Consider the following 19,366-nt stretch of genomic DNA (forward strand, 5'->3'; position numbering starts at 1 on the left):
GCTAACGTTTTAAAACGTTTGGGCGTATTTTGTATTACTGGTTAATATAAGATATCTAGCATTCTGTGCTTCCAACTTTGTGGCAACAGTTTGGGGAAGGCCCTTTCCTGTTAGGCCACATAACCTCACAGAACGGGTCCGCCGAGTGCTGAAGAGCGTAGCGCTTAAGAGCATTAGTGAGGTCGGGCACTGATTTTGGGCGATTAGGCCTGGCTCGCAGTCGCCGTTCCAATTCATCCCAAAGGTGTTCGATGGAGTTGAGGTCAGGGCTCTGGGCAGGCCAGTCAAGTTCTTCCACACCGATCTCGACAAACCATTACCGTATGGACCTCGCTTTGTGCACAGGGGTATTGTCATGCTAAAACAGGAAAGGGCCTTCCCCAAACTGTTGCCACAAAGTTGGAAGCACAGAATTGTCTAGAATACCATGTAGCGTTAAGATTTCCCTTCACTGGAACTAAGGAGCCTAGCCCAACCATGAAAAACAGCCGCAGACCATTATTCCTCCTCCACCAAACTTTACAGTTGGCACTATGCATTCGGGCAGGTAGCGTTCTCCTAGCATCCACCAAACCCCAAATTTCCACTGCTCCAGAGTCCAATGGCGGCGAGATTTACACCACTCCAGCCGACGCTTGGCATTGTGCATGCTGATCTTAGGCTTGTGTGCGGCTGCTCAGCCATAGAAACCCATTTCATGAAGCTCCCGACGAACAGTTATTGTGCTGACGTTGATTCCAGAGGCAGTTTGGAACTCAGTAGTGAGTGTTGCAACCGAGGACAGACGATTTCAGCACTCGGCGGTCCCGTTCTGTGAGCTTGTGTGGCCTACCACTAAACAGCTGTTGCTCCTAGACCTTTCCACTTCACAATAACAGCACTTACAGTTGACCGGGGAAGATCTAGCAGGGCAGAAATTTGAAGAACTGACTTGGAACGGAAAGGTGCCATCCTATGACGGTGCCACATTGAAAGTCACTGAGCTCTTCAATAAGGCCATTCTCCTGCCAATGTTTGTCTATGGAGATTGCATGGCTGTGTGCTCAATTTTATACACCTGTCAGCAACGGATGTGGCTGAAATAGCCAAATCCACTAATTTGGAAGGGTGTCCACATACTTTTGTATATATAGTACATGTCAGCTTGTTGACACGTAGCTACCTTTTACGGTGTTCAAATATTATACAAGTATGTAAGTGGGTTTAAGGGATCTCACCCCAGATATCTCCCTGGACTCATATGGTAGCAGGGAGATTTCTGAGGTCCGGATTGGAATGTAGAAACTGTTATTATGTTATTACAATAATGTTATTACAATGTGTTATGTGTTAAACCCTACACCCCAACCTGAGCACTCCGTTCTGCCGCATCTGGTCTCTTGGTCATTCCACACCGTCAGCTCTCACTCAGCCCAGTCAAATCTTTTCTCTGTCCTGGCACCCCAATGGTGGAATCAGCTTCCCCTTGTAGCTAGGACAGCAAAGTTCCTACCCATCTTCCCGAAAATGTCTGAAATCCTCCCTCTTCAAAGAGTATCTTAAGTGAATCCCGTACTTATTGAGGGAAAATGAACTTGCTACGACTGTGATATGGGATTGTCTCACCCAGCTATCTTAAGATGAATGCACTAATTGTAAGTCGCTCTGGATAAGAGCGCCTGCTAAGTAACTAAAAGGTAAACGTTACAAGAGTAATTACAGCGTTACTACACCGATTATAGCAAAGTGTTACTAAAGTGTTAAATGTTACCAAACAGCACATATTGCAGATAGGTTATTTTCACATGGGGACCTACTGCAGTATACTCAGTAAAGCTGCCCTTTGACCTTGAAGGCTATAAATAGAGCACTAGGAGATGGGCTAATACAATACATGCTGATCAGGCAGGACGAGAAACAGAGCCTTCACTCCTGGGTCTGTTTCTACTGTCTATTAACAAAACCTAAGCCTGAAAAAATGTAAAAAGTGATACATCGTCAAAACTCCATAGAATCACACATTGGCTCCTATATCAAAGTCACCTAAAATTGATACATCTGCTATTAAGTGACAGTGACCAACTCACCTGAGGAGGATTTGAGCAATATACAGTAAAACAACATTGAAATACTGTAAGTCCACCCTAAACAAGTATGCTATTCACCACCTTCTGAGCCAGTTTTGAACAGTTGCATCTGAAAGTGCTACTGAAGCCAAACAGTTGCCTGAGTCAAGGTTTGTTGGAAGAACAGTAGCCTGACCTTCCATTGCAGTGTGACCGCAGCACTCTCTGCATATTTCGGCTCACCCATGATCACCGGGTCTACACAGCTCAATATGGGGCTAGTGGAGTAATTCAACGCTACTAAAGAAAGGTTAGTGTTGAGAGCTGTGTGTGTGTGTAAGTAATTGTGTGTAGCTGCCTCTTTGGAGGTTAAAAGGAATGCAGTGAACCAATTAAACTCCATTTGCTTCAACATTAAAGGTAGAGACTGGTGTCAACGATGATTTCAGCGATTGCTTCTTCTTTCATCTGGCCGCTGATTAACTTAGATATTGTGTCTGGACTCACTCTCTATACAGCAAAGGAATCTAAAATGATTAGAATAATTATTCATGATATGATGAGTGATGTCAACCTGACTTCATCTTAACATGGAATATGTCATGTTTTCATGCTTTGTCTTCTCAAGAGACACCATTCAAAGTGCAGTTTGGCAGACCCAAACTTTCCACCCAAAATGTTGCCCTAAAAGTATTTTATACATACAGAATCAGCAGTAGTTTGCTGTTTACGAGAAGTCATAAGGGAAGTTGTCCTTCATAGGTCATTCGTTTGTGACGTACACTACCGTTCAAAAGTTTGGGGTCACTTAGGAATGTCCTTGTTTTTGAAAGAAAAGCAAAAAAAAATTGTCCATTAAAATAACATCAAATTGATAAGAAATACAGTGTAGACATTGTTAATGTTGGAAATGACTATTGTAGCTGGAAACGGCAGATTTTTTTGTGGAAATCTACATAAGCGTACAGAGGCCTATTGCCAGCAACCATCACCCCTGTGATCCAATTGCACGTTGTGTTAGCTAATCCAAGTTTATCATTTTAAAAGGCTAATTGATCATTAGAAAACCCTTTTGCAATTATGTTAGCCCAGCTAATTAAAGAAGCAGTAAAACTGGCCTTCTTTAGACTAGTTGAGTATCTGGAGCATCAACATTTGTGGGTTTGATTACAGGATCAAAATGGCCAGAAACAAAAAACGTTCTTCTGAAACTCGTCAGTCTATTCTTGTTCTGAGAAATGAAGGCTATTCCATGCGAGAAATTGCCAAGTAACTGAAGATCTCGTACAACGCTGTGTACTACTCCCTTCACAGAACAGCGCAAACTGGCTCTAACCAGAATAGAAAGAGGAGTGGGAGGCCCCGGTGCACAACTGAGCAAGAGGACAAGTACATTAGAGTGTCTAGTTTGAGAAACAGACGCCTCACAAGTCCTAAACTGGCAGCTTCATTAAATAGTACCCACAAAACACCAGTCTCAACGTCAACAGTGAAGAGGCGATTCCGGGATGCTGGCCAGGTTGAGAGAAAATACTAACAGGTGAACTCAAATGTAACAGAGAAACTGTATGTTATATATTTGTTGTAGAAACTATGGCATTAAATTATGTCAACTACATAAAGTATAGTTTTTGTACAATAAAGTAATTTATGCATATACCCAAAGATGTCCAGTTTATGCCCCATGTGTTCATACCCTCACATATCAATATAACACCTAGCCGAAGAACCACCTGTCATTCACCTCTTCAGACACACTCTGAGCCAAGTTAGAGTAAACGACAGCACTTCCATGCCCAGTGCTATACTTAGCCCCATTGGTCTAGTCTGGGGTAATGAGATATAAAAGCCCCACCTGATTCACTGATCCCAGTATAGCACTACAGACCTCAGACCTGTCAGTTACCACTCTGTTAGCCATAGCACTGAGAGACAGTGGCATACAGGACACAGAGAGAGAGAGATTGCGATACACCGAGGAATACCAACAAGAGAGGACACAGTCTAGACAATAGAGGTAAGACAATGTTAGTATTGTTTGGGGGTGGTGATGGTGGTGGCGGGCTGAGGGTTACAACTCATTGTAAGGATCCAGAATCTTAAAAAAAAAAAAAATTCAGATTCTCTTTAAACCCTGTAGGATTGTTTGCTATTTTAGGATGTAATGCTATTCTAAAGGATAAGGTATTTTCTACATGGTCCATAAGATAATGAGCAATATTCTTACAGTGAATTTCTACTATACAGTGTCTATTCAAATAAGAGCATAGAAATCAAATCATAGCTAATGTACAGTGCATTGCAAAAGTATTCACCCCCTTGGCGTTTTCCCTATTTTGTTGCATTACCTATAATTTAAATTTATTTTTATTTCGATTTCATGTAATGGACATACACAAAATAGTCCAAATTGGTGAAGTGAAATTCAAAAAATATCTTGTTTCAAAAAATTTAAAAAAATAAAGAATGGAAAAGTGGTGCATGTATATGCATTCACCCCCTTTGCTATGAAGCCCCTAAATAAGATCTGGTGCAACCAATTACCTTCAGAAGTCACATAGTTAATTAAATAAAGTCCACCTGTGTGCAATCTAAGTGTCACATGATGTGTCACATGATCTCAGTATATATACACCTGTTCTGAAAGGCCAAATAGTCTGCAACATCACTAAGCAAGGAGCACCCCAAACAAGCGGCACCATGAAGACCAAGGAGCTCTCCAAACAGGTCAGGGACAAAGTTGTGGAGAAGTACAGATCAGGGTTGGGTTATAAAAAAATATCAGAAACTTTCATCATCCCACGGAGCACCATTAAATCCATTATAAAACAATTGAAAGAATATGGCACCACAACAAACTTGCCAAGCGAGGGCCGGCCTCTCATCACCCCGAAAACATTATCCCCATGCTGTGGGGATGTTTTTCATCGGCAGGGACTGGGAAACTATTCAGAATTGAAGTAATGATGAATGGCGCTAAATACAGGGAAATTCTTGAGGGAAACCTGTTTCAGTCTTCCAGAGATTGAGACTGGGACGGAGGTTCACCTTCCAGCAGGTGGAAGGCGGACCCTAAGCATACTGCTAAAGCAACACTTGAGTGGTTTAAGGGGAAACATTTAAATGTCTTGGAATGGCCTAGTCAAAGCCCAGACCTCAATCCAATTGAGAATCTGTGGTATGACTTAAAGATTTTGGTATGACTCAAAAATCCCAGTGGCTAGATGTGCCAAGCTTATAGAGACATATCCCAAGAGACTTGCAGCTGTAATTGTGGCTCTACAAGGTATTGACTTTGGGGGGGGTGAATAGTTATGCACGCTCAAGTTTTCAGTTTTTTTGTCTTATTTCTTTTTTGTTTCACAATAAAATATATTTTTCATCTTCAAAGTGGTAGGCATGTTCTGTAAATCAAATAATACAAACCCCCCCAAAAATCTATTTTAATTCCAGGTTGAAAGGCAACAAATAGGAAAAATGCCAAGGGGGTGAATACATTCGCAAGACACTGTATCAACAGGAAACACATCTCCTTAGTTTATATATCAAAAATATAAGAAAATGTCAATGTATTTCCAGGCTGTTTTTACAGGATGAAGCCCAGACGGCTGCTGTCCTCCGTGGAGCTGCTGCCCACCATCAGTGAGCTGCAGGAAGGAGTTCTGGAGGATGGGGAAGACGAGTACCCCACTATGGAGGAGTATGTGGACTCCATCAAGAAACTCTCCCAGACCGCCCCATACCCCCTCCACGGCCCACTCCGGGGGCACCGACGATGGATGACCTGCTTGGCCACCCATCCCGTCAGAAGATGCTCCACTGTAGCCCCATTGGCGCCCTATAACAAATCCATGGCATATGCTCCTCGGATCCCCAGTGGTCTATCGGATGTGTCACTGATGGTCGTCCATCCTTTGGACTGTGTAACCCGGGTATGTTCCGGCCGAGACCCCCTGGATTGGTTGTTTGCGCAGTCCCAGTTTTCCGGGTTGACGTGACTAAGAAAGTACTAGGCTTCTGTTTGTGACGGTGCTGTGGAAAAGGCCGCAGGGCTTTGCGGAACTCTTTGGTGAACAGGAAGCATAGTCTGGATTACATTACTGGATTAACCCAGCGTGGGATTGGAGGTCGAGGTAGTCAGGGATGATTTGTGAACGTTGTCTTAACTCTCTAATGTGTTCTACTGTATGGACTGAGTCCCTCCAGGCATGACCAGAGTTGAAGGGTGTCCTAATATGGACACCGTAGAAGAAGACACATTACAAAGTGAGGGATGGAAAAGGAGGGGGCAGCCCAATGAATTTACATTTTAGCTGCTTTATCTCTCTGGATACCCTCGTAATGATAATCTTTTTGTAAGGAACTCTTTGTAAATAGAAGCTGTAAATACTGTACATGATTGTCTGTAAATATCTTTGTGTGACCAACACAATTAAAACAACATGGTATTCAAAAACATTGTTATCACAGCCATTGACTCTGTCACTCACAATCAAGGCAATTATTTTCTCTTTGTCTTCAAGGACAGACATTTCTCTTTTCTTTATGGGCCAGCAAATGGTATCTATTTTCTTTGTTAAGCACTCCTGTGTGTTCTGGTTCTGGTCTGTTAGGCTCCTTAAGTTTCTGTTTCTTCTAAATGTCGCAAGCGTGTAGTGAGCCAAGACAGCTGGCGCTACAGTGCATTAGCAATACAGCTACCTTGGCCTAGGTCCATCCCCCTATCATATCAAGATGAAGGGAGGAAACAGGGAGGGCTGCTCTTTCCGGTGATGCATTTTCACTGAAATGTAAATTACATTTACATTTTACATTTTAGTCATTTAGCAGACGCTCTTATCCAGAGCGACTTACAGTAGAGTGCATACATTTTATATACTGAGACAAGGATATCCCTACCGGCCAAACCCTCCCTAACCCGGACGACGCTATGCCAATTGTGCGTTGCCCCACAGACCTCCCGGTTGCGGCCGGCTGCGACAGAGCCTGGGCGCGAACCCAGAGACTCTGCGATGCAGTGCCCTAGACCACTGCGCCACCCGGGAGATAAATCAATGTTAATGTTTCCAATACCCAGAATATAGATTAATTATACAGTACAGATTCTACTGAAATGTCATTAGGTCCTGTTCCGAAGAAATACCACACTCATTTTAAGACGTTAAGTAACAATGTTTTTCAGTGGACATTACCATGAAATGACACTTTATGAGAAAGAGCAACGGTATTTGCAATAACCCCCCAAATGTGTGTTAGTCATGATCTTGGGTTATCTTGGACTTGGCTCATCAGCGGTGGCTCACATAATTGGTGGTAGTCAGAGTACAGTATTGGTCATATAATGATAAATCGTGTATGAACCAAAAAGTCAAATCAGGCCATTACCACTCAACTTGCTGAGCACAGACCCACTGGGTTAAGTCATTTGAGCAGAATTGGTCAAATATCATACAACCACAGGAGGTTGGTGGCACCTTAATTGGGGAGGACGGGCTCTTGGTAATGGCTGGAGCGGATTAAGTAGAATGGTATCAAATACATCAAACACATGGTTTCCATGTTCCATTCCACTGCATACAACTACATAATGCTTAAACCAGCTTTAAAAAAAAAAATGTGCAGATGTAATCATATGTAGTGTAATTACATTTAAAAACATAGGTGTATCTACCTAGTTATTTATCATGAAGAAACATGTTTTAGCATCAATTAAAACCGGACATATCACGCCACAGAATAGGAGACATTTACTATCTCAACCGGCTTCCATTTTCTTCTACAAGAAAATTACTGACGGTTGTGGCTGCTTTGCATGATGTATTGTTCTCTACCTTCGTGCCCTTTGTGCTGTTGTCTGTACCCAATAATGTATGTACCATGTTTTGTGCTGCTACCATGTTGTGTTGCTACCATGTTGTTGTCATGTTGTGTTGCTACCATGCTGTGTTGTCATGTGTTGCTGCCTTGCTATGTTGTTGTCTTAGTCGTGTTGTCTCTCTTGTCGTAATGTGTGTTTTGTCATATATTTATATTTTATTTATTTATTTTTAATCCCAGCCCCCGTCCCCGCAGGAGGCCTTTTGACTTTTAGTCGGCCGTCATTGTAAATAATAATTTGTTCTTAACTGACTTGCCTAGTTAAATAAAAGTTAAATAAACAAAATAAAAAATAAAAGAAAGACATGGGGACATAAGCCCGAAAACTCATCTCTGACAAGACACAACACACATGACTGAAAACACCAGACACATCCTGGGTGTTAGGCCCAGTCATTATTCATCACCATGATAATCATTCACTTCTGGTAAAACAGGTGTCGGTCTACAGACATGTTCTAGTGTTGACTAGCATGATTAGTATGACATGGTAGATTTAGGTTGGGGGTTCACAGAATAGAGATGACTGGTTATCGTGTCATCATGATGTTCCTGCGGCTGTTGCTGTTGCTAAAGGCCCCAGATAGCATATCTGACCTGGGCATGCTGGTGGAGAAGGAGAAAAACCATCAACATTCTTTGTAGTTTATACACTTTTGCTTTCACTTTTCCTGTTATTTCTATCCAAGAAAGTTTGGGGTGAAGTTTGTCTTAATACGAGACCCTCTTCCGAAGTACCATCTCTCGTTTGACCCCCAGATCTGTGATGTCATAAAGGGCAGTTTTCAGGAGGAGGAAGTAATCGGAAGGAGACTTCGGATCTGTCCAACTAATGAATCCGAGACAGCTTAATCTACATTATTTAAAATAACAGGTTTGCAGACAGCTCTGCCTGCAAATAGGCTACTTCAACATGAATCACCGTGACTTGCAACGCTGACTCACCCTGACTTTCCCACAGTCACAGTTAGAAAGTTAGGAGTTAAGACTCTCGCGGGCCAACTTTTTATCTGCAGACTCCCAGTTTCCCTCCGCCCCTTCCACCCTCCACTCTGTAGTCCAACATTCCTTCATTTCTACCCTAGTGAGCTGGGAAATTCCAGTGAAAGCTGTTTCTTGAACCTTTGCCGGGAAAGAACATGGGATTTGGGAAAACCCTCTGCCGGCAGTTTATAAAAAGGACAATGGATCCCACTAGTTCTTCACTTTTCACTTTCACTTTAAGTGGCTCTTACTGCCTCTTGACTCCTCACCACCCCATCTCCTCACCTCTCGCTACTTATATTCACGATGGCCTTCGCACCAAAAGCCTGCAGTCTTTTCCTGGTGGTTTTCCTGGGAGTTTGTATGCAGCTCAACGGAGGTAAGATTTCAAAGCAATGTCAGCTACAATATATGGAATGTACAGTACAGTGTGCATGCTTTACTAGTTACCTGACTGACTAGGGATTTTGCAGTGACTAGGCTACTATACATATAGTGGCTGTCATATAGCATAAAACGAGTGTAGAATACTATAGAAATTCCAGTTATGTACAGTTTCTTCTTAGAACAAGCATTGTGCAAAAAATGCATTCATGTGAATTCCTATCCAACTTTTCCATTAAAATGTTTGACCATGTTAATTGATGTTTATAACTCTCATTACAGCTCAACACGTTCCAGGTGCCAGATGCAAATGCCCAGGAACCATTATGCACACTCAGGAAACCATTGTTGACTTTGAAATCATTGAAAAGACCCATTACTGCGACACTACTGAAATCATGTAAGTACTGTATTTATTTAACCAGAAAGTGGTTTCTCTCTCTTTCTTTGTTTGTTTCTTTCTGACATTAACTTATGCCATGACAATCACCTCTATCAGCCTTATATCAGTTGTGTGACACAAGCATTAATTGTGTGTATGTGTGGTTTGTTATTTTCAGTGTTACACTGGCGGAAGATGGAGCCAGAAGGTGCCTGAACCCCGTTGGGAGAAAGGCCATGTTTTTCGTCAACTGCTGGAACAAGTAAGATAGATCAAATAATCAGACTCATCACCACCATACTAAAGCCTTGGCAGAACTATACTGCAGTTACGACAATGTAATAACTTATAGATCAACATTTGTCACAATCTAATGACATATAGATCTAATGGTAAAAAAGCAAAGTCACTGTAATTATAAAAGTTACTGTAATTATAGTTTTATCACACCATGAAGTAGCAGACATGAGGCTAAAGCATGTAAAAGCAAAAGACCTTAGCACACACTTTAGAAACATCCTAGAGCACTTGACTTAATATAATCCATGGAACATTAGTCCTTTCTGAGAATAACTCTCTTCTCCCTCCTTCCAAATAGAATAAACAAGGACGACAAGCAAAAGAGGAGGTGTCTTAAGAGAAAAGCCGAGTGAACTTAACCGAGGAGGGGAGGAGGGGCATGGAAAACCCACCGATTGGATTTTCCCAGAAGTCATGTGACGAAACACACTCAAGAAGAATGTTGAGGGCACTGACACTGCACTTTAGAGAAAGAGAGAGAGAGAGAGAGAGAGGGAGAGGGATTTTCTATTTCCTTTGTGATTTTGTGTTACAGCACTGTATACAACTACGAGTATACAACACTAATTGTGAGACATTTAAAGATATCATAAGTTAAAAGTCTATTTATTTTTCTATTTGTTATTTAAATATTTGTATATTTATGAACAGATAAATATGATTTTGATACAACTGAAATAAAAAGGTTTTGATACAACTTAAAGATTCAACGTTCTCTTAATCATCAATCAAATACTCCATTTGTTATGAATGCTTATACCAAGTCTTATAATGCAATATGGGGTAACACAAGCATTATTACTGGCACAAATAATGCATAGGGCCCAATACTCATGGTCTATAGAGAGAGCCATGGGAACAGCTCTTTTAACATTTGGTTACCGCGTATGATACACTCTGGAGAGAGAGAGGGTCCCATGTATGACAACACTGAAATAAGACCCGTGATCATGACTTAAACACAGCTGGTCTCAACAGCTGCAGGGGTTGGCTGAGAAACGAAGGCTGGACTTCCAGGTCAGGAGCAAAATGTACTGATGCCATAGCAACCTGGGGTGAACCTCGACACACATGACGTTTCTAAACTACTGGAATACATGAACTGAACACACTAGGGTTAGACATACTACAGTCACTTGTAATAATCCTACATAATCGGATTTATTGACGCAAAAGAAATGTGAAATAAATGTCAAAACAAATGTTCATGATCATAAAATGTTGATTTCCAGCCATTACAATACTGTCAATGTGCACCATCTACTGGAGGACCTTAGTACCTAAACCCAGATAATCACTGACTTCTGTAATTACAAAGTTACTACACAAACATAAGCAACTTAATGTAAACATATAAAATCAACTGAATGTAAAGGTATAAGATACACTGAATGTAAAGGTATAAGATCAACTGAATGTAAAGGTATACGATCAACTGAATGTAAAGGTATAAGATCTACTGAATGCAAATGTATAAGATCAACTTAATATAAAGGTATAAGATCAACTTAATGTAAAGGTATAAGATCAACTGAATGTAAAGGTATAAGATCAACTTAATGTTAACATATAAAATCAACTTAATATAAACGTATAAGATCAACTTAATGTAAAGGTATAAGATCAAGTTAATGTAAAGGTATAAGATCAACTTAATATAAACGTATAAGATCAACTTAATGTAAAGGTATAAGATCTACTGAATGTAAAGGTATAAGATCAACTTAATATAAACGTATAAGATCAACTTAATGTAAAGGTATAAGATCTACTGAATGTAAAGGTATAAGATCAACTTAATATAAACGTATAAGATCAACTTAATGTAAAGGTATAAGATCTACTGAATGTAAAGGTATAAGATCAACTTAATATAAACGTATAAGATCAACTTAATGTAAAGGTATAAGATCAAGTTAATGTAAAGGTATAAGATCAACTTAATATAAACATATAAGATCAACTTAATGTAAAGGTATAATAGCAACTTAATGTCAAGTGTTACCAAGTAGTCAATGATAATACTAGAAAATTATTTAGATGCCAATATTTACCTTCTAAATAAATCAAGATAATGTAGCTTTATCAATAAATAAAGATAATGTCGCTTTCTAAATAAATCAAGATAAGGTAGCTTTCTAAATAAATCAAGATAACGTAGCTTTCTAAATAAATGAAGATAAGGTAGCTTTCTAAATAAATGAAGATAACGTAGCTTTCTAAATAAATCAAGATAACGTAGCTTTCTAAATGTGTCATTGAAAACAACAAAAGGCTCTAGGAGGTCTTGAATATAGAAATGTTTCTGAAGCACTTACTGCTATACTGATTTGCTGCAGCGGCCTAGTTTCTTCCCTTTTAGAACCACCATGGGTGCGTCCTAAATGGCACCCTATTCACTATATGGTGCACTTCTTTTGACCAGGACTCTGGTCAAAGGTAGTGCATTATAATAATAATAGGGTGCCATTTGGGACGTACGATGTTTCTCCAGCGTGATGAGCTCCAAGGCAGCACGTCTTGCGTTTTGACCATTACTTTGCTGGGAGATAAACTTTGCTGGAGGATATCAGAACTGGCCTTCACACTCAGGGGAAATCAAAGGGCTGCTGGTGGTCAGAGAGAGCCAAGGAGTGTGGGAGAGAATAGATCCTCCATAAACTCTCTTATTCCCACACCAGAGTCCTGAGGCTACTGAGCTTCCTTTTGTGTGAGCGCGCACGCACATGGACTTACACACACGCACACGCACACGCACACGCACACGCACACACATACAGACACTCTATAAAAAAAAACAGCCGCATGAGATCATAAACCAAAACAAAGCCTAGAAACATAGCAGATGAAGGGGTGCTTAGTCATATCTGCCTGTGGCATACCCTGCAGTATATACAGGATCTCCTGGAATGAAATCATCTGTTAAGACAGATATGGACAATATCTCAGTGAAGTTGTTGGGAGAAGACGAGGCTAATGTTACATTGCTATGGCTGGATCCCAAATGGCACCCTATTCCCTATTTAGTGAGCTAGTTTTGACCAAGGCCCATTGGGCTCTGGTCAAAAGTAAGCACTATATAGGGAATAGGATGCCATTTGGGATCCGGCCTTTATGAACTGTTGTCAGCATACTATTTGGAACACAAGATGGAAATGGACGTTTACTAAAATGATCATTGATAGGTCATTGATCATCCCCGCCTGAGGTTCAGTAGACGAAGGTTCAACATGGTTAGGTAAGTGGAAAACACTCTGCTTGATGTTAGAAAGACTTCAATTCTGGTTGCATGCTGTTTCATTTGTTGCCTGATGTTCCTCACTCTAGCTGTCAGAACAGCAGAACCTCCGAGTAAGAGAACCTTTCCTTAAGAAACTAGATCAACAAATACATCATCTGCATGTTATCAACAAAGCAGTTGGATTTTCAATGGGTGGCGTTTCATGTTTCTGCAAAATTGCTACTAATAATTTGTCTGGCACTTTTGCAGAAGCCTCCCACCGACGAGTGTGTTTAATTTTTTAACATTCTGCGGCAAAGGCACAAATCCTGAGAGAAATATTTTGCATTTTATTTCCATGATATGTGTTGTTCCCGCCTACTTTAAAGCTTATATATAGCTTTTAAAAAAGGACTGGTCTGTCTCCCACAGTGTAATACTCTCTCGTATAGGAGAACAGCGGCGGCTGTTAGAATAAAAGATGAGTGAGAGCTGCCACTGCCTGGCTTCCGTTGGAATCCAACAAACCCATGCTGTTCGTCAGATGTAAAAAAATAAAAAAATAAAAAGTAATAATAATAAAATTAAAATAAATGGCAACCCAATATTTTATTTATACATGTGGAGCATGCCCAATCGCTTGTTGATGTAGCTGTCAGACAAAGGGAAGAGAGTAAATTGCTCCTAACACGTTATCCCCATGCAATATTCATACAGCTACTGCTATAACATGGCTTTCATGCGCTCTCTTTGTTGCTCTACAGGCCGTGAAGAGAGTGGGCATCAATTATATGAAAATAGTCAAGAGAGAACGTTGTGTAGAACGGAACGACACACAAACAAATAAACAACTGTGCCAAACGACTCTAGAGAAGCCCTGCTTTGACTATGTTGGCTATGGGTTCTTTTCAAAGAGTGTGTATGTGTGTCTGTCTGTGTGTGTGTGTGGATACACTGTATACATCCATGTGTGTGTGTGTGTGTTTTTTGCGTCGCCGTGGGTATATGACTGAGGCTTTGGGGTTACGAGGAAAGCCTCTCATGTCCCGTCTTGTCAATCACCCAGCCTCAACCCATAAATAAAGAATGACACACGCACCCAGCTACTCTCTCTCATTGTCTAGTGGGCCTTCCTGCCTGCCCAAGGCCCACCGCTCCCCAGATGCAAAGATGCAGACCACATGTCATTTTAAGTGCAGAGAGAGGTTGGTATACAGGCAGGGAGAGAGAGAACACATCACAGAGTAACTTGCATAGACAGAACAGGAGACCCACCAGGAGGTAACGTGGAAGGCAGTGCACACCACAGGGAAACTCCATCTTAAATACATCAAGCTCTTGTCCCATCAATCCAAACACTGAACTCTGTGTGAAATGTAGATGAATCGAGGTGAATGACGTGAACATGGCATGATATGAAGTGTCCCCTGATACTTCGCCTTTGTTAGGCTTGAATAGTTGATTTGAGGAAAATACGTCAAAACATGACTTATTCTAGCTGGTTTGGACAGAAATGTATTTAAATTATTGTTTTATTCATCGTGGTAATGGACTGTAGCAAAGGATCTTTGATTGAGATATTACACAAATGGGATTTCCTTCCACCTGATGTAGCTAACATTTGACGTCCAGAGCGAAGGGTAGGGTTGTCATTTGCAGGAGAGAGTGAGAGACAAGCACACGGAAAACAGAAATGCAAAGCCTGTCTAGGGGATTGTTTCTGGACACTGGTTCAGGTCTTTGACTACTGAACTTATCTGCCTGTCAAGTGTTGAGATGCAGTGTCAGGAGCTTATAGACACACAAACATGGACACACACACACTGACACACACATGCACACACACTTTCTCTCTGACAGGATAAGGCTGGTTGCAAATTGGCATATGCTGCTCACTGACAAGATTACAGGAGGCTGAGAATGGAGTGTGATGTGATCTCACCACACAATACTGTAGTATATTCACACTTTGCTTGTATGCTAATCCTCTTCATATGGCCATAGAGCTGGAATTGCACTGTGCCATTCAATTATCACACAGTCACTGGAACATTCGGCTGAGAGACACATCGCAAGGAAGCCAAACATCATATTGAAATGTATTCAGCCTCATAGCCCCAACGGTAGTTGCAGTAGGTAAATCCACATTTCCATGTGGTGCAGTAGTTAGAAACAATCAGGAAGTTAAATTCCCACGTCGCAACAAGGGAACGAGCAATCAGCTGAAAACAGCTAGTGGGTCGAACCTCAACCAATACATTAAACCGAACAGTCGTTGCTTAGTTGTAGTTACAAATGTAAACCTACAGGGGGCAGCATATACACTCTGCTCTACTAGTCCCCCTTATCAGCATTCTGGAACAATCTCCTGTACCCACTGACTCCTGTTGTGCCCACTGTTAAGGAGGATACAGGGCTTACAGCAGTATTGAATTCATTAACCTTTTCTCCACTCTGGTCCAAAATGGGAGCAGGACCGCAATTGTTGGAAATAATCCCCTCGGCACTTTAAACAGTTTATTTAAAGGGTCACGGATGGAAGAAGAGGGGCTGAAGAGGGGGCTCGCCCCTATTTGTTACTTATCCGAAAAGTGTCATTTTGTATCAGGTGGTTAGTTATTCAGCAACTCAGCGTGCGATAATAGGCGTGACTACGTTGCCCATTACTGTCCCCTTCACCTGCGCTTGACGTGCTACTTTTGGACAAGAGACGAATTTGAACGAAAACTTGGTAATTGTCTCACTGGAGACCGTCTGATGGGGTGCTGGAGTTGAGAGGGTGTGTTCAGCTAGCGTCTGTGTCAGGTTAGTCAGTGTAGCGTTGCATCATAAGGAGTAAGAGGCTTCGGCTCGGAGAGAATCAAGTCTTTTATGTCTCCTAAAAGCAAACTTCTTCAACACTTGGTTCATCTCAATCGGTTTGGGCGATTGCTGTTGGCCGGATCACTTTGAGCATGGTGACCTCTAAACAACACGATGTTGCTCATTCCTGATGCGGCATGAAGTCTTTGAAGAACATTCTATTTGTATAAGGTCATTAGATTGTACGTCATATTCTGTCGTCACTGACAGCTTCATACTGTATGTTAAAAATCTCAGAGTATCATATTCAAGGTAGTTCCCCACTCATTCCCTACTAAGGGAAAGACAGATGGAGCTAGAGATCACTTCATCCAAAAATGGAATATTCATAGAAAATCAAATATTATGTGAATTGTAAATTAAAGGTTTCCAAAAGTTAAAGCAGGGAGGCTTTAACATTTTTTGGCTACCAATAACGAGCACCGATAACGCTGTGAAAGTTCAGATATTGACGTCTGATTTTGGCAGAACAGCAAGGCAGGAGACTATAATTTAAACAATATCTGATCAACATTTTCAACATAATGCTGAAATCTTCCAGTTCCAAATGCCAAATGTGATGTGCAACAGCACAAGGCAGACCACTTAGATTGCCTGAGGGACATCTAAACACTTGTGGAGCTGGACACTCCGATGAACAAGGAAGAGCACAGTGGCACAACTATTACATTACTAAAGCCAAAAAAGCCAACTATGTTCAGTTTCAAGGGTGAACTGTGGTAACCAAGTCAATATGACCCCAGGCATTTCAACCAGTGGCGGTTGGAGCCGTTTAAGATGAGGGAGGATGATAGTTTTTTCATGAACATAGCCTTATTTCTATTACAGCATATTGGATGACTGTCACTCATATTCCATTCATCCAGCTCAATGTAACATCAATAGGTTTAGGGTACTACATGATGCTAAAATGTTCCCTGTATCCATCATGAGGTTGCTACAACCTAGCCTATGAATAAAATGTACAACGTAGGTGCACAGGCCGAGATAATTTTGAGTAATCAAGGTGACAGACAGTGACACATTCAATACTGCATTGCACACTTTTGCCTGCATCTAGCTGATCTAGAGTGTAATCATTAGTCCAACAGTTGCAAACAAGAGTTTCTATTGGACAAATTCAGGTAAGTTTATCCCTGTTTCGTTCTGTTTGCTTCCGTTTAAGAAATGATTTTCAACAGAATCGGCGCAATGAATACACCCCTGATCACTGGCAAACACAGTTCACTTTCATAGCAGCCACATACAAACAGCTCGTTGTATATATAATTCCTTCTCGCATCTATCTACAGGCTTTCCTCCTCTCACCTTTTCCCTTCGCTTGTGGACTTAAGTGCACAACACACCAGCTGTCTGTGACTAGGCGAAAAAACCTTTCCAAGACAAACCTTCATATCATAACCTTTATCCACTACACACAGCCTACATCGTTGTCAAGTCATAGTCAATATAGATACGAGAACTAACACGTTAGTAAACCCTCTACAATCCTGCAGTGCAGTGTACAGTCAGCAGCAAGCAGTTTAGCAGATACACCGGCAGGCCCTGGTGGCAATAAATTAATAAAACCAAAATCTTACCTTGACTTGGAAGAGTTCCAGTGTTGGATAGCCATAGCCAGCTAGCTAACATAGCATCCCTCTTTGTTTGAGTAGGCTAAACTAGCTAGCTGCATTCGATGCTAGCTAAGAAAGTGAAAGTGAAAAGATATATACTACGAAATATAGCTAGCTCTCTCTCTCTCTTCTCCTTAATTTGGAATAAATAAATTAATTGCAAAACAGTGTGTTTTAATCAATTATTTGGTAGCATGTGAATATATTTAGTATAGTTTTATCTGAAAATGTTTTAAAATGTTTCACTATTTTCATTTGATTGAAATTCACTGAGGAAGATGGTCCTCCCCTTCCTCCTCCGAGGAGCATCCACTGATTTCAACACCCATCACAGAGTGACAGAGAGAGGGAAGGAGAGGGAGATCAAGAAGAATTACAACCAGAGCAGAGAAGGAGAGGAACCTCTGGTGAATGAGGGACATAGAGAAGAGAGTAGGAAGAGAGAGATCAAAAATGGAGTGCTAAGGGAATGAGAACAGAGTAGAAGAGAGAGATGAACTGAAGTTAGAGGCCAGCTCCAGAGTTAATAGGTAGGAACCTGCGAGAGAGAAAAGCATTTAATGAGCGAGGAGGAGGAGAGGAGTGAGAGATCAAGAAGGAGAAGACTCTAGGAAGCACCAGAATAGAAACGGTCCCTTTTAAAGTGAAACTTTTGATTGGAATTCAGGGACTACTGTAGCTCATGTATGGCAGACAGTCAACCAGATAGCTATATTATATTATTATACTCAACTGTTAAATCTTAACTTAGAGAGTTTACACATTTACTTCACAAAAGAGTCTTCAAAAAACAATCAAAGCCAATCTCAAAGGGAAAATATCGATTGGCTACCTGACAGCGTTGCAGCCCTGCCCTCTAAATGAATCTCACTGAGTTGCTGGTAGTTAGCAACAGACAGGCTAAATAAAGCAACACTTGTTGACTGACAAGTAAACCACACCCATAATTGGTTTGGAGCCCCTCTGTGCCCAATTTACCACCCGCGGCTCCCTGAGCTGCCTATAGCTACTGGTACAGACTGCGGTATCAGGACAAGTACCAAGCATTTTTGGAGAGATACACGTACCATCTGTCTTCTAAACCACTTATTTGTATTGTACTATAGTACTTAAGACTCTGTAAGTAACTTCTAGAACAAAAACAAGCCAGAGCTTGGATAGTGGCCTGCTTGATGAAGTTGAATGAATGAACTGAGTGCTGTACAATAGCTTGTGGCCGAACATCAGCTATGTGTGTGTAACCCCATTTCACTCCGAGCTCCTATTGACATCAATGCATTATTTGATTTACTGTACAGTATCCTATAATAGGATTCGGTGCTTAGAGCATCTGTGAATATAAGAAGCATACAGAGCCAGGCGAACAAACAGTTCAGTATATCTTCAACACAAACAAAGTTGTTAACAGGAGGCTGGCGTAGCTGAACAAGAGGCCTGACTCCTTTACAACTGCAACAAGGGATGTGTCCCAAATGGCACCCTATTCCTTTCATAGTGCACTACTTTTGACCAGGGCACAAAGGGTTCTGGTCAAAAATAGGGCACTACATAACAAATAGGGTACCATTTGGGACGTAGGCAAGCATTACCACTGTGCCGTGCAATTACAATATAACAGACTTTTACAAGATGGCTATCAGCAATGAGAATTTGATTAATGCTATGGCCTCTGGACTCGAGTACTGCGGCAGGCGAG

The 19,366-nt window shown here is 41.2% G+C and overlaps 1 protein-coding gene across 1 annotated transcript; it reads left to right on the forward strand.

Annotated features, from left to right (window-relative positions):
• Positions 1 to 9,106: 9,106 nt before the first annotated feature.
• Positions 9,107 to 10,675, forward strand: LOC120027728 (C-X-C motif chemokine 11-like). Its single transcript, XM_038972725.1, has 4 exons — positions 9,107 to 9,285; positions 9,573 to 9,690; positions 9,851 to 9,934; positions 10,271 to 10,675. Exons 1-4 carry the CDS (start codon positions 9,213 to 9,215, stop codon positions 10,323 to 10,325), a joined length of 330 nt encoding a protein of 109 aa, XP_038828653.1. The 5' UTR covers positions 9,107 to 9,212; the 3' UTR covers positions 10,326 to 10,675.
• Positions 10,676 to 19,366: the final 8,691 nt, after the last annotated feature.

This window comes from Salvelinus namaycush, chromosome 2, assembly GCF_016432855.1.
Source record: "Salvelinus namaycush isolate Seneca chromosome 2, SaNama_1.0, whole genome shotgun sequence".
NCBI classification, from domain to species: Eukaryota; Metazoa; Chordata; class Actinopteri; order Salmoniformes; family Salmonidae; genus Salvelinus; species Salvelinus namaycush.

Coding starts and splice junctions, on each gene's coding strand:
- LOC120027728 (XM_038972725.1), top strand. CDS start 9,213: ATGGCCTTCGCACCAAAAGCCTGCAGTCTTTTCCTGGTGGTTTTCCTG. Junction 9,286..9,572: donor TTGTATGCAGCTCAACGGAG/GTAAGATTTCAA, acceptor CTCTCATTACAG/CTCAACACGTTCCAGGTGCC. Junction 9,935..10,270: donor TTCGTCAACTGCTGGAACAA/GTAAGATAGATC, acceptor CCTTCCAAATAG/AATAAACAAGGACGACAAGC.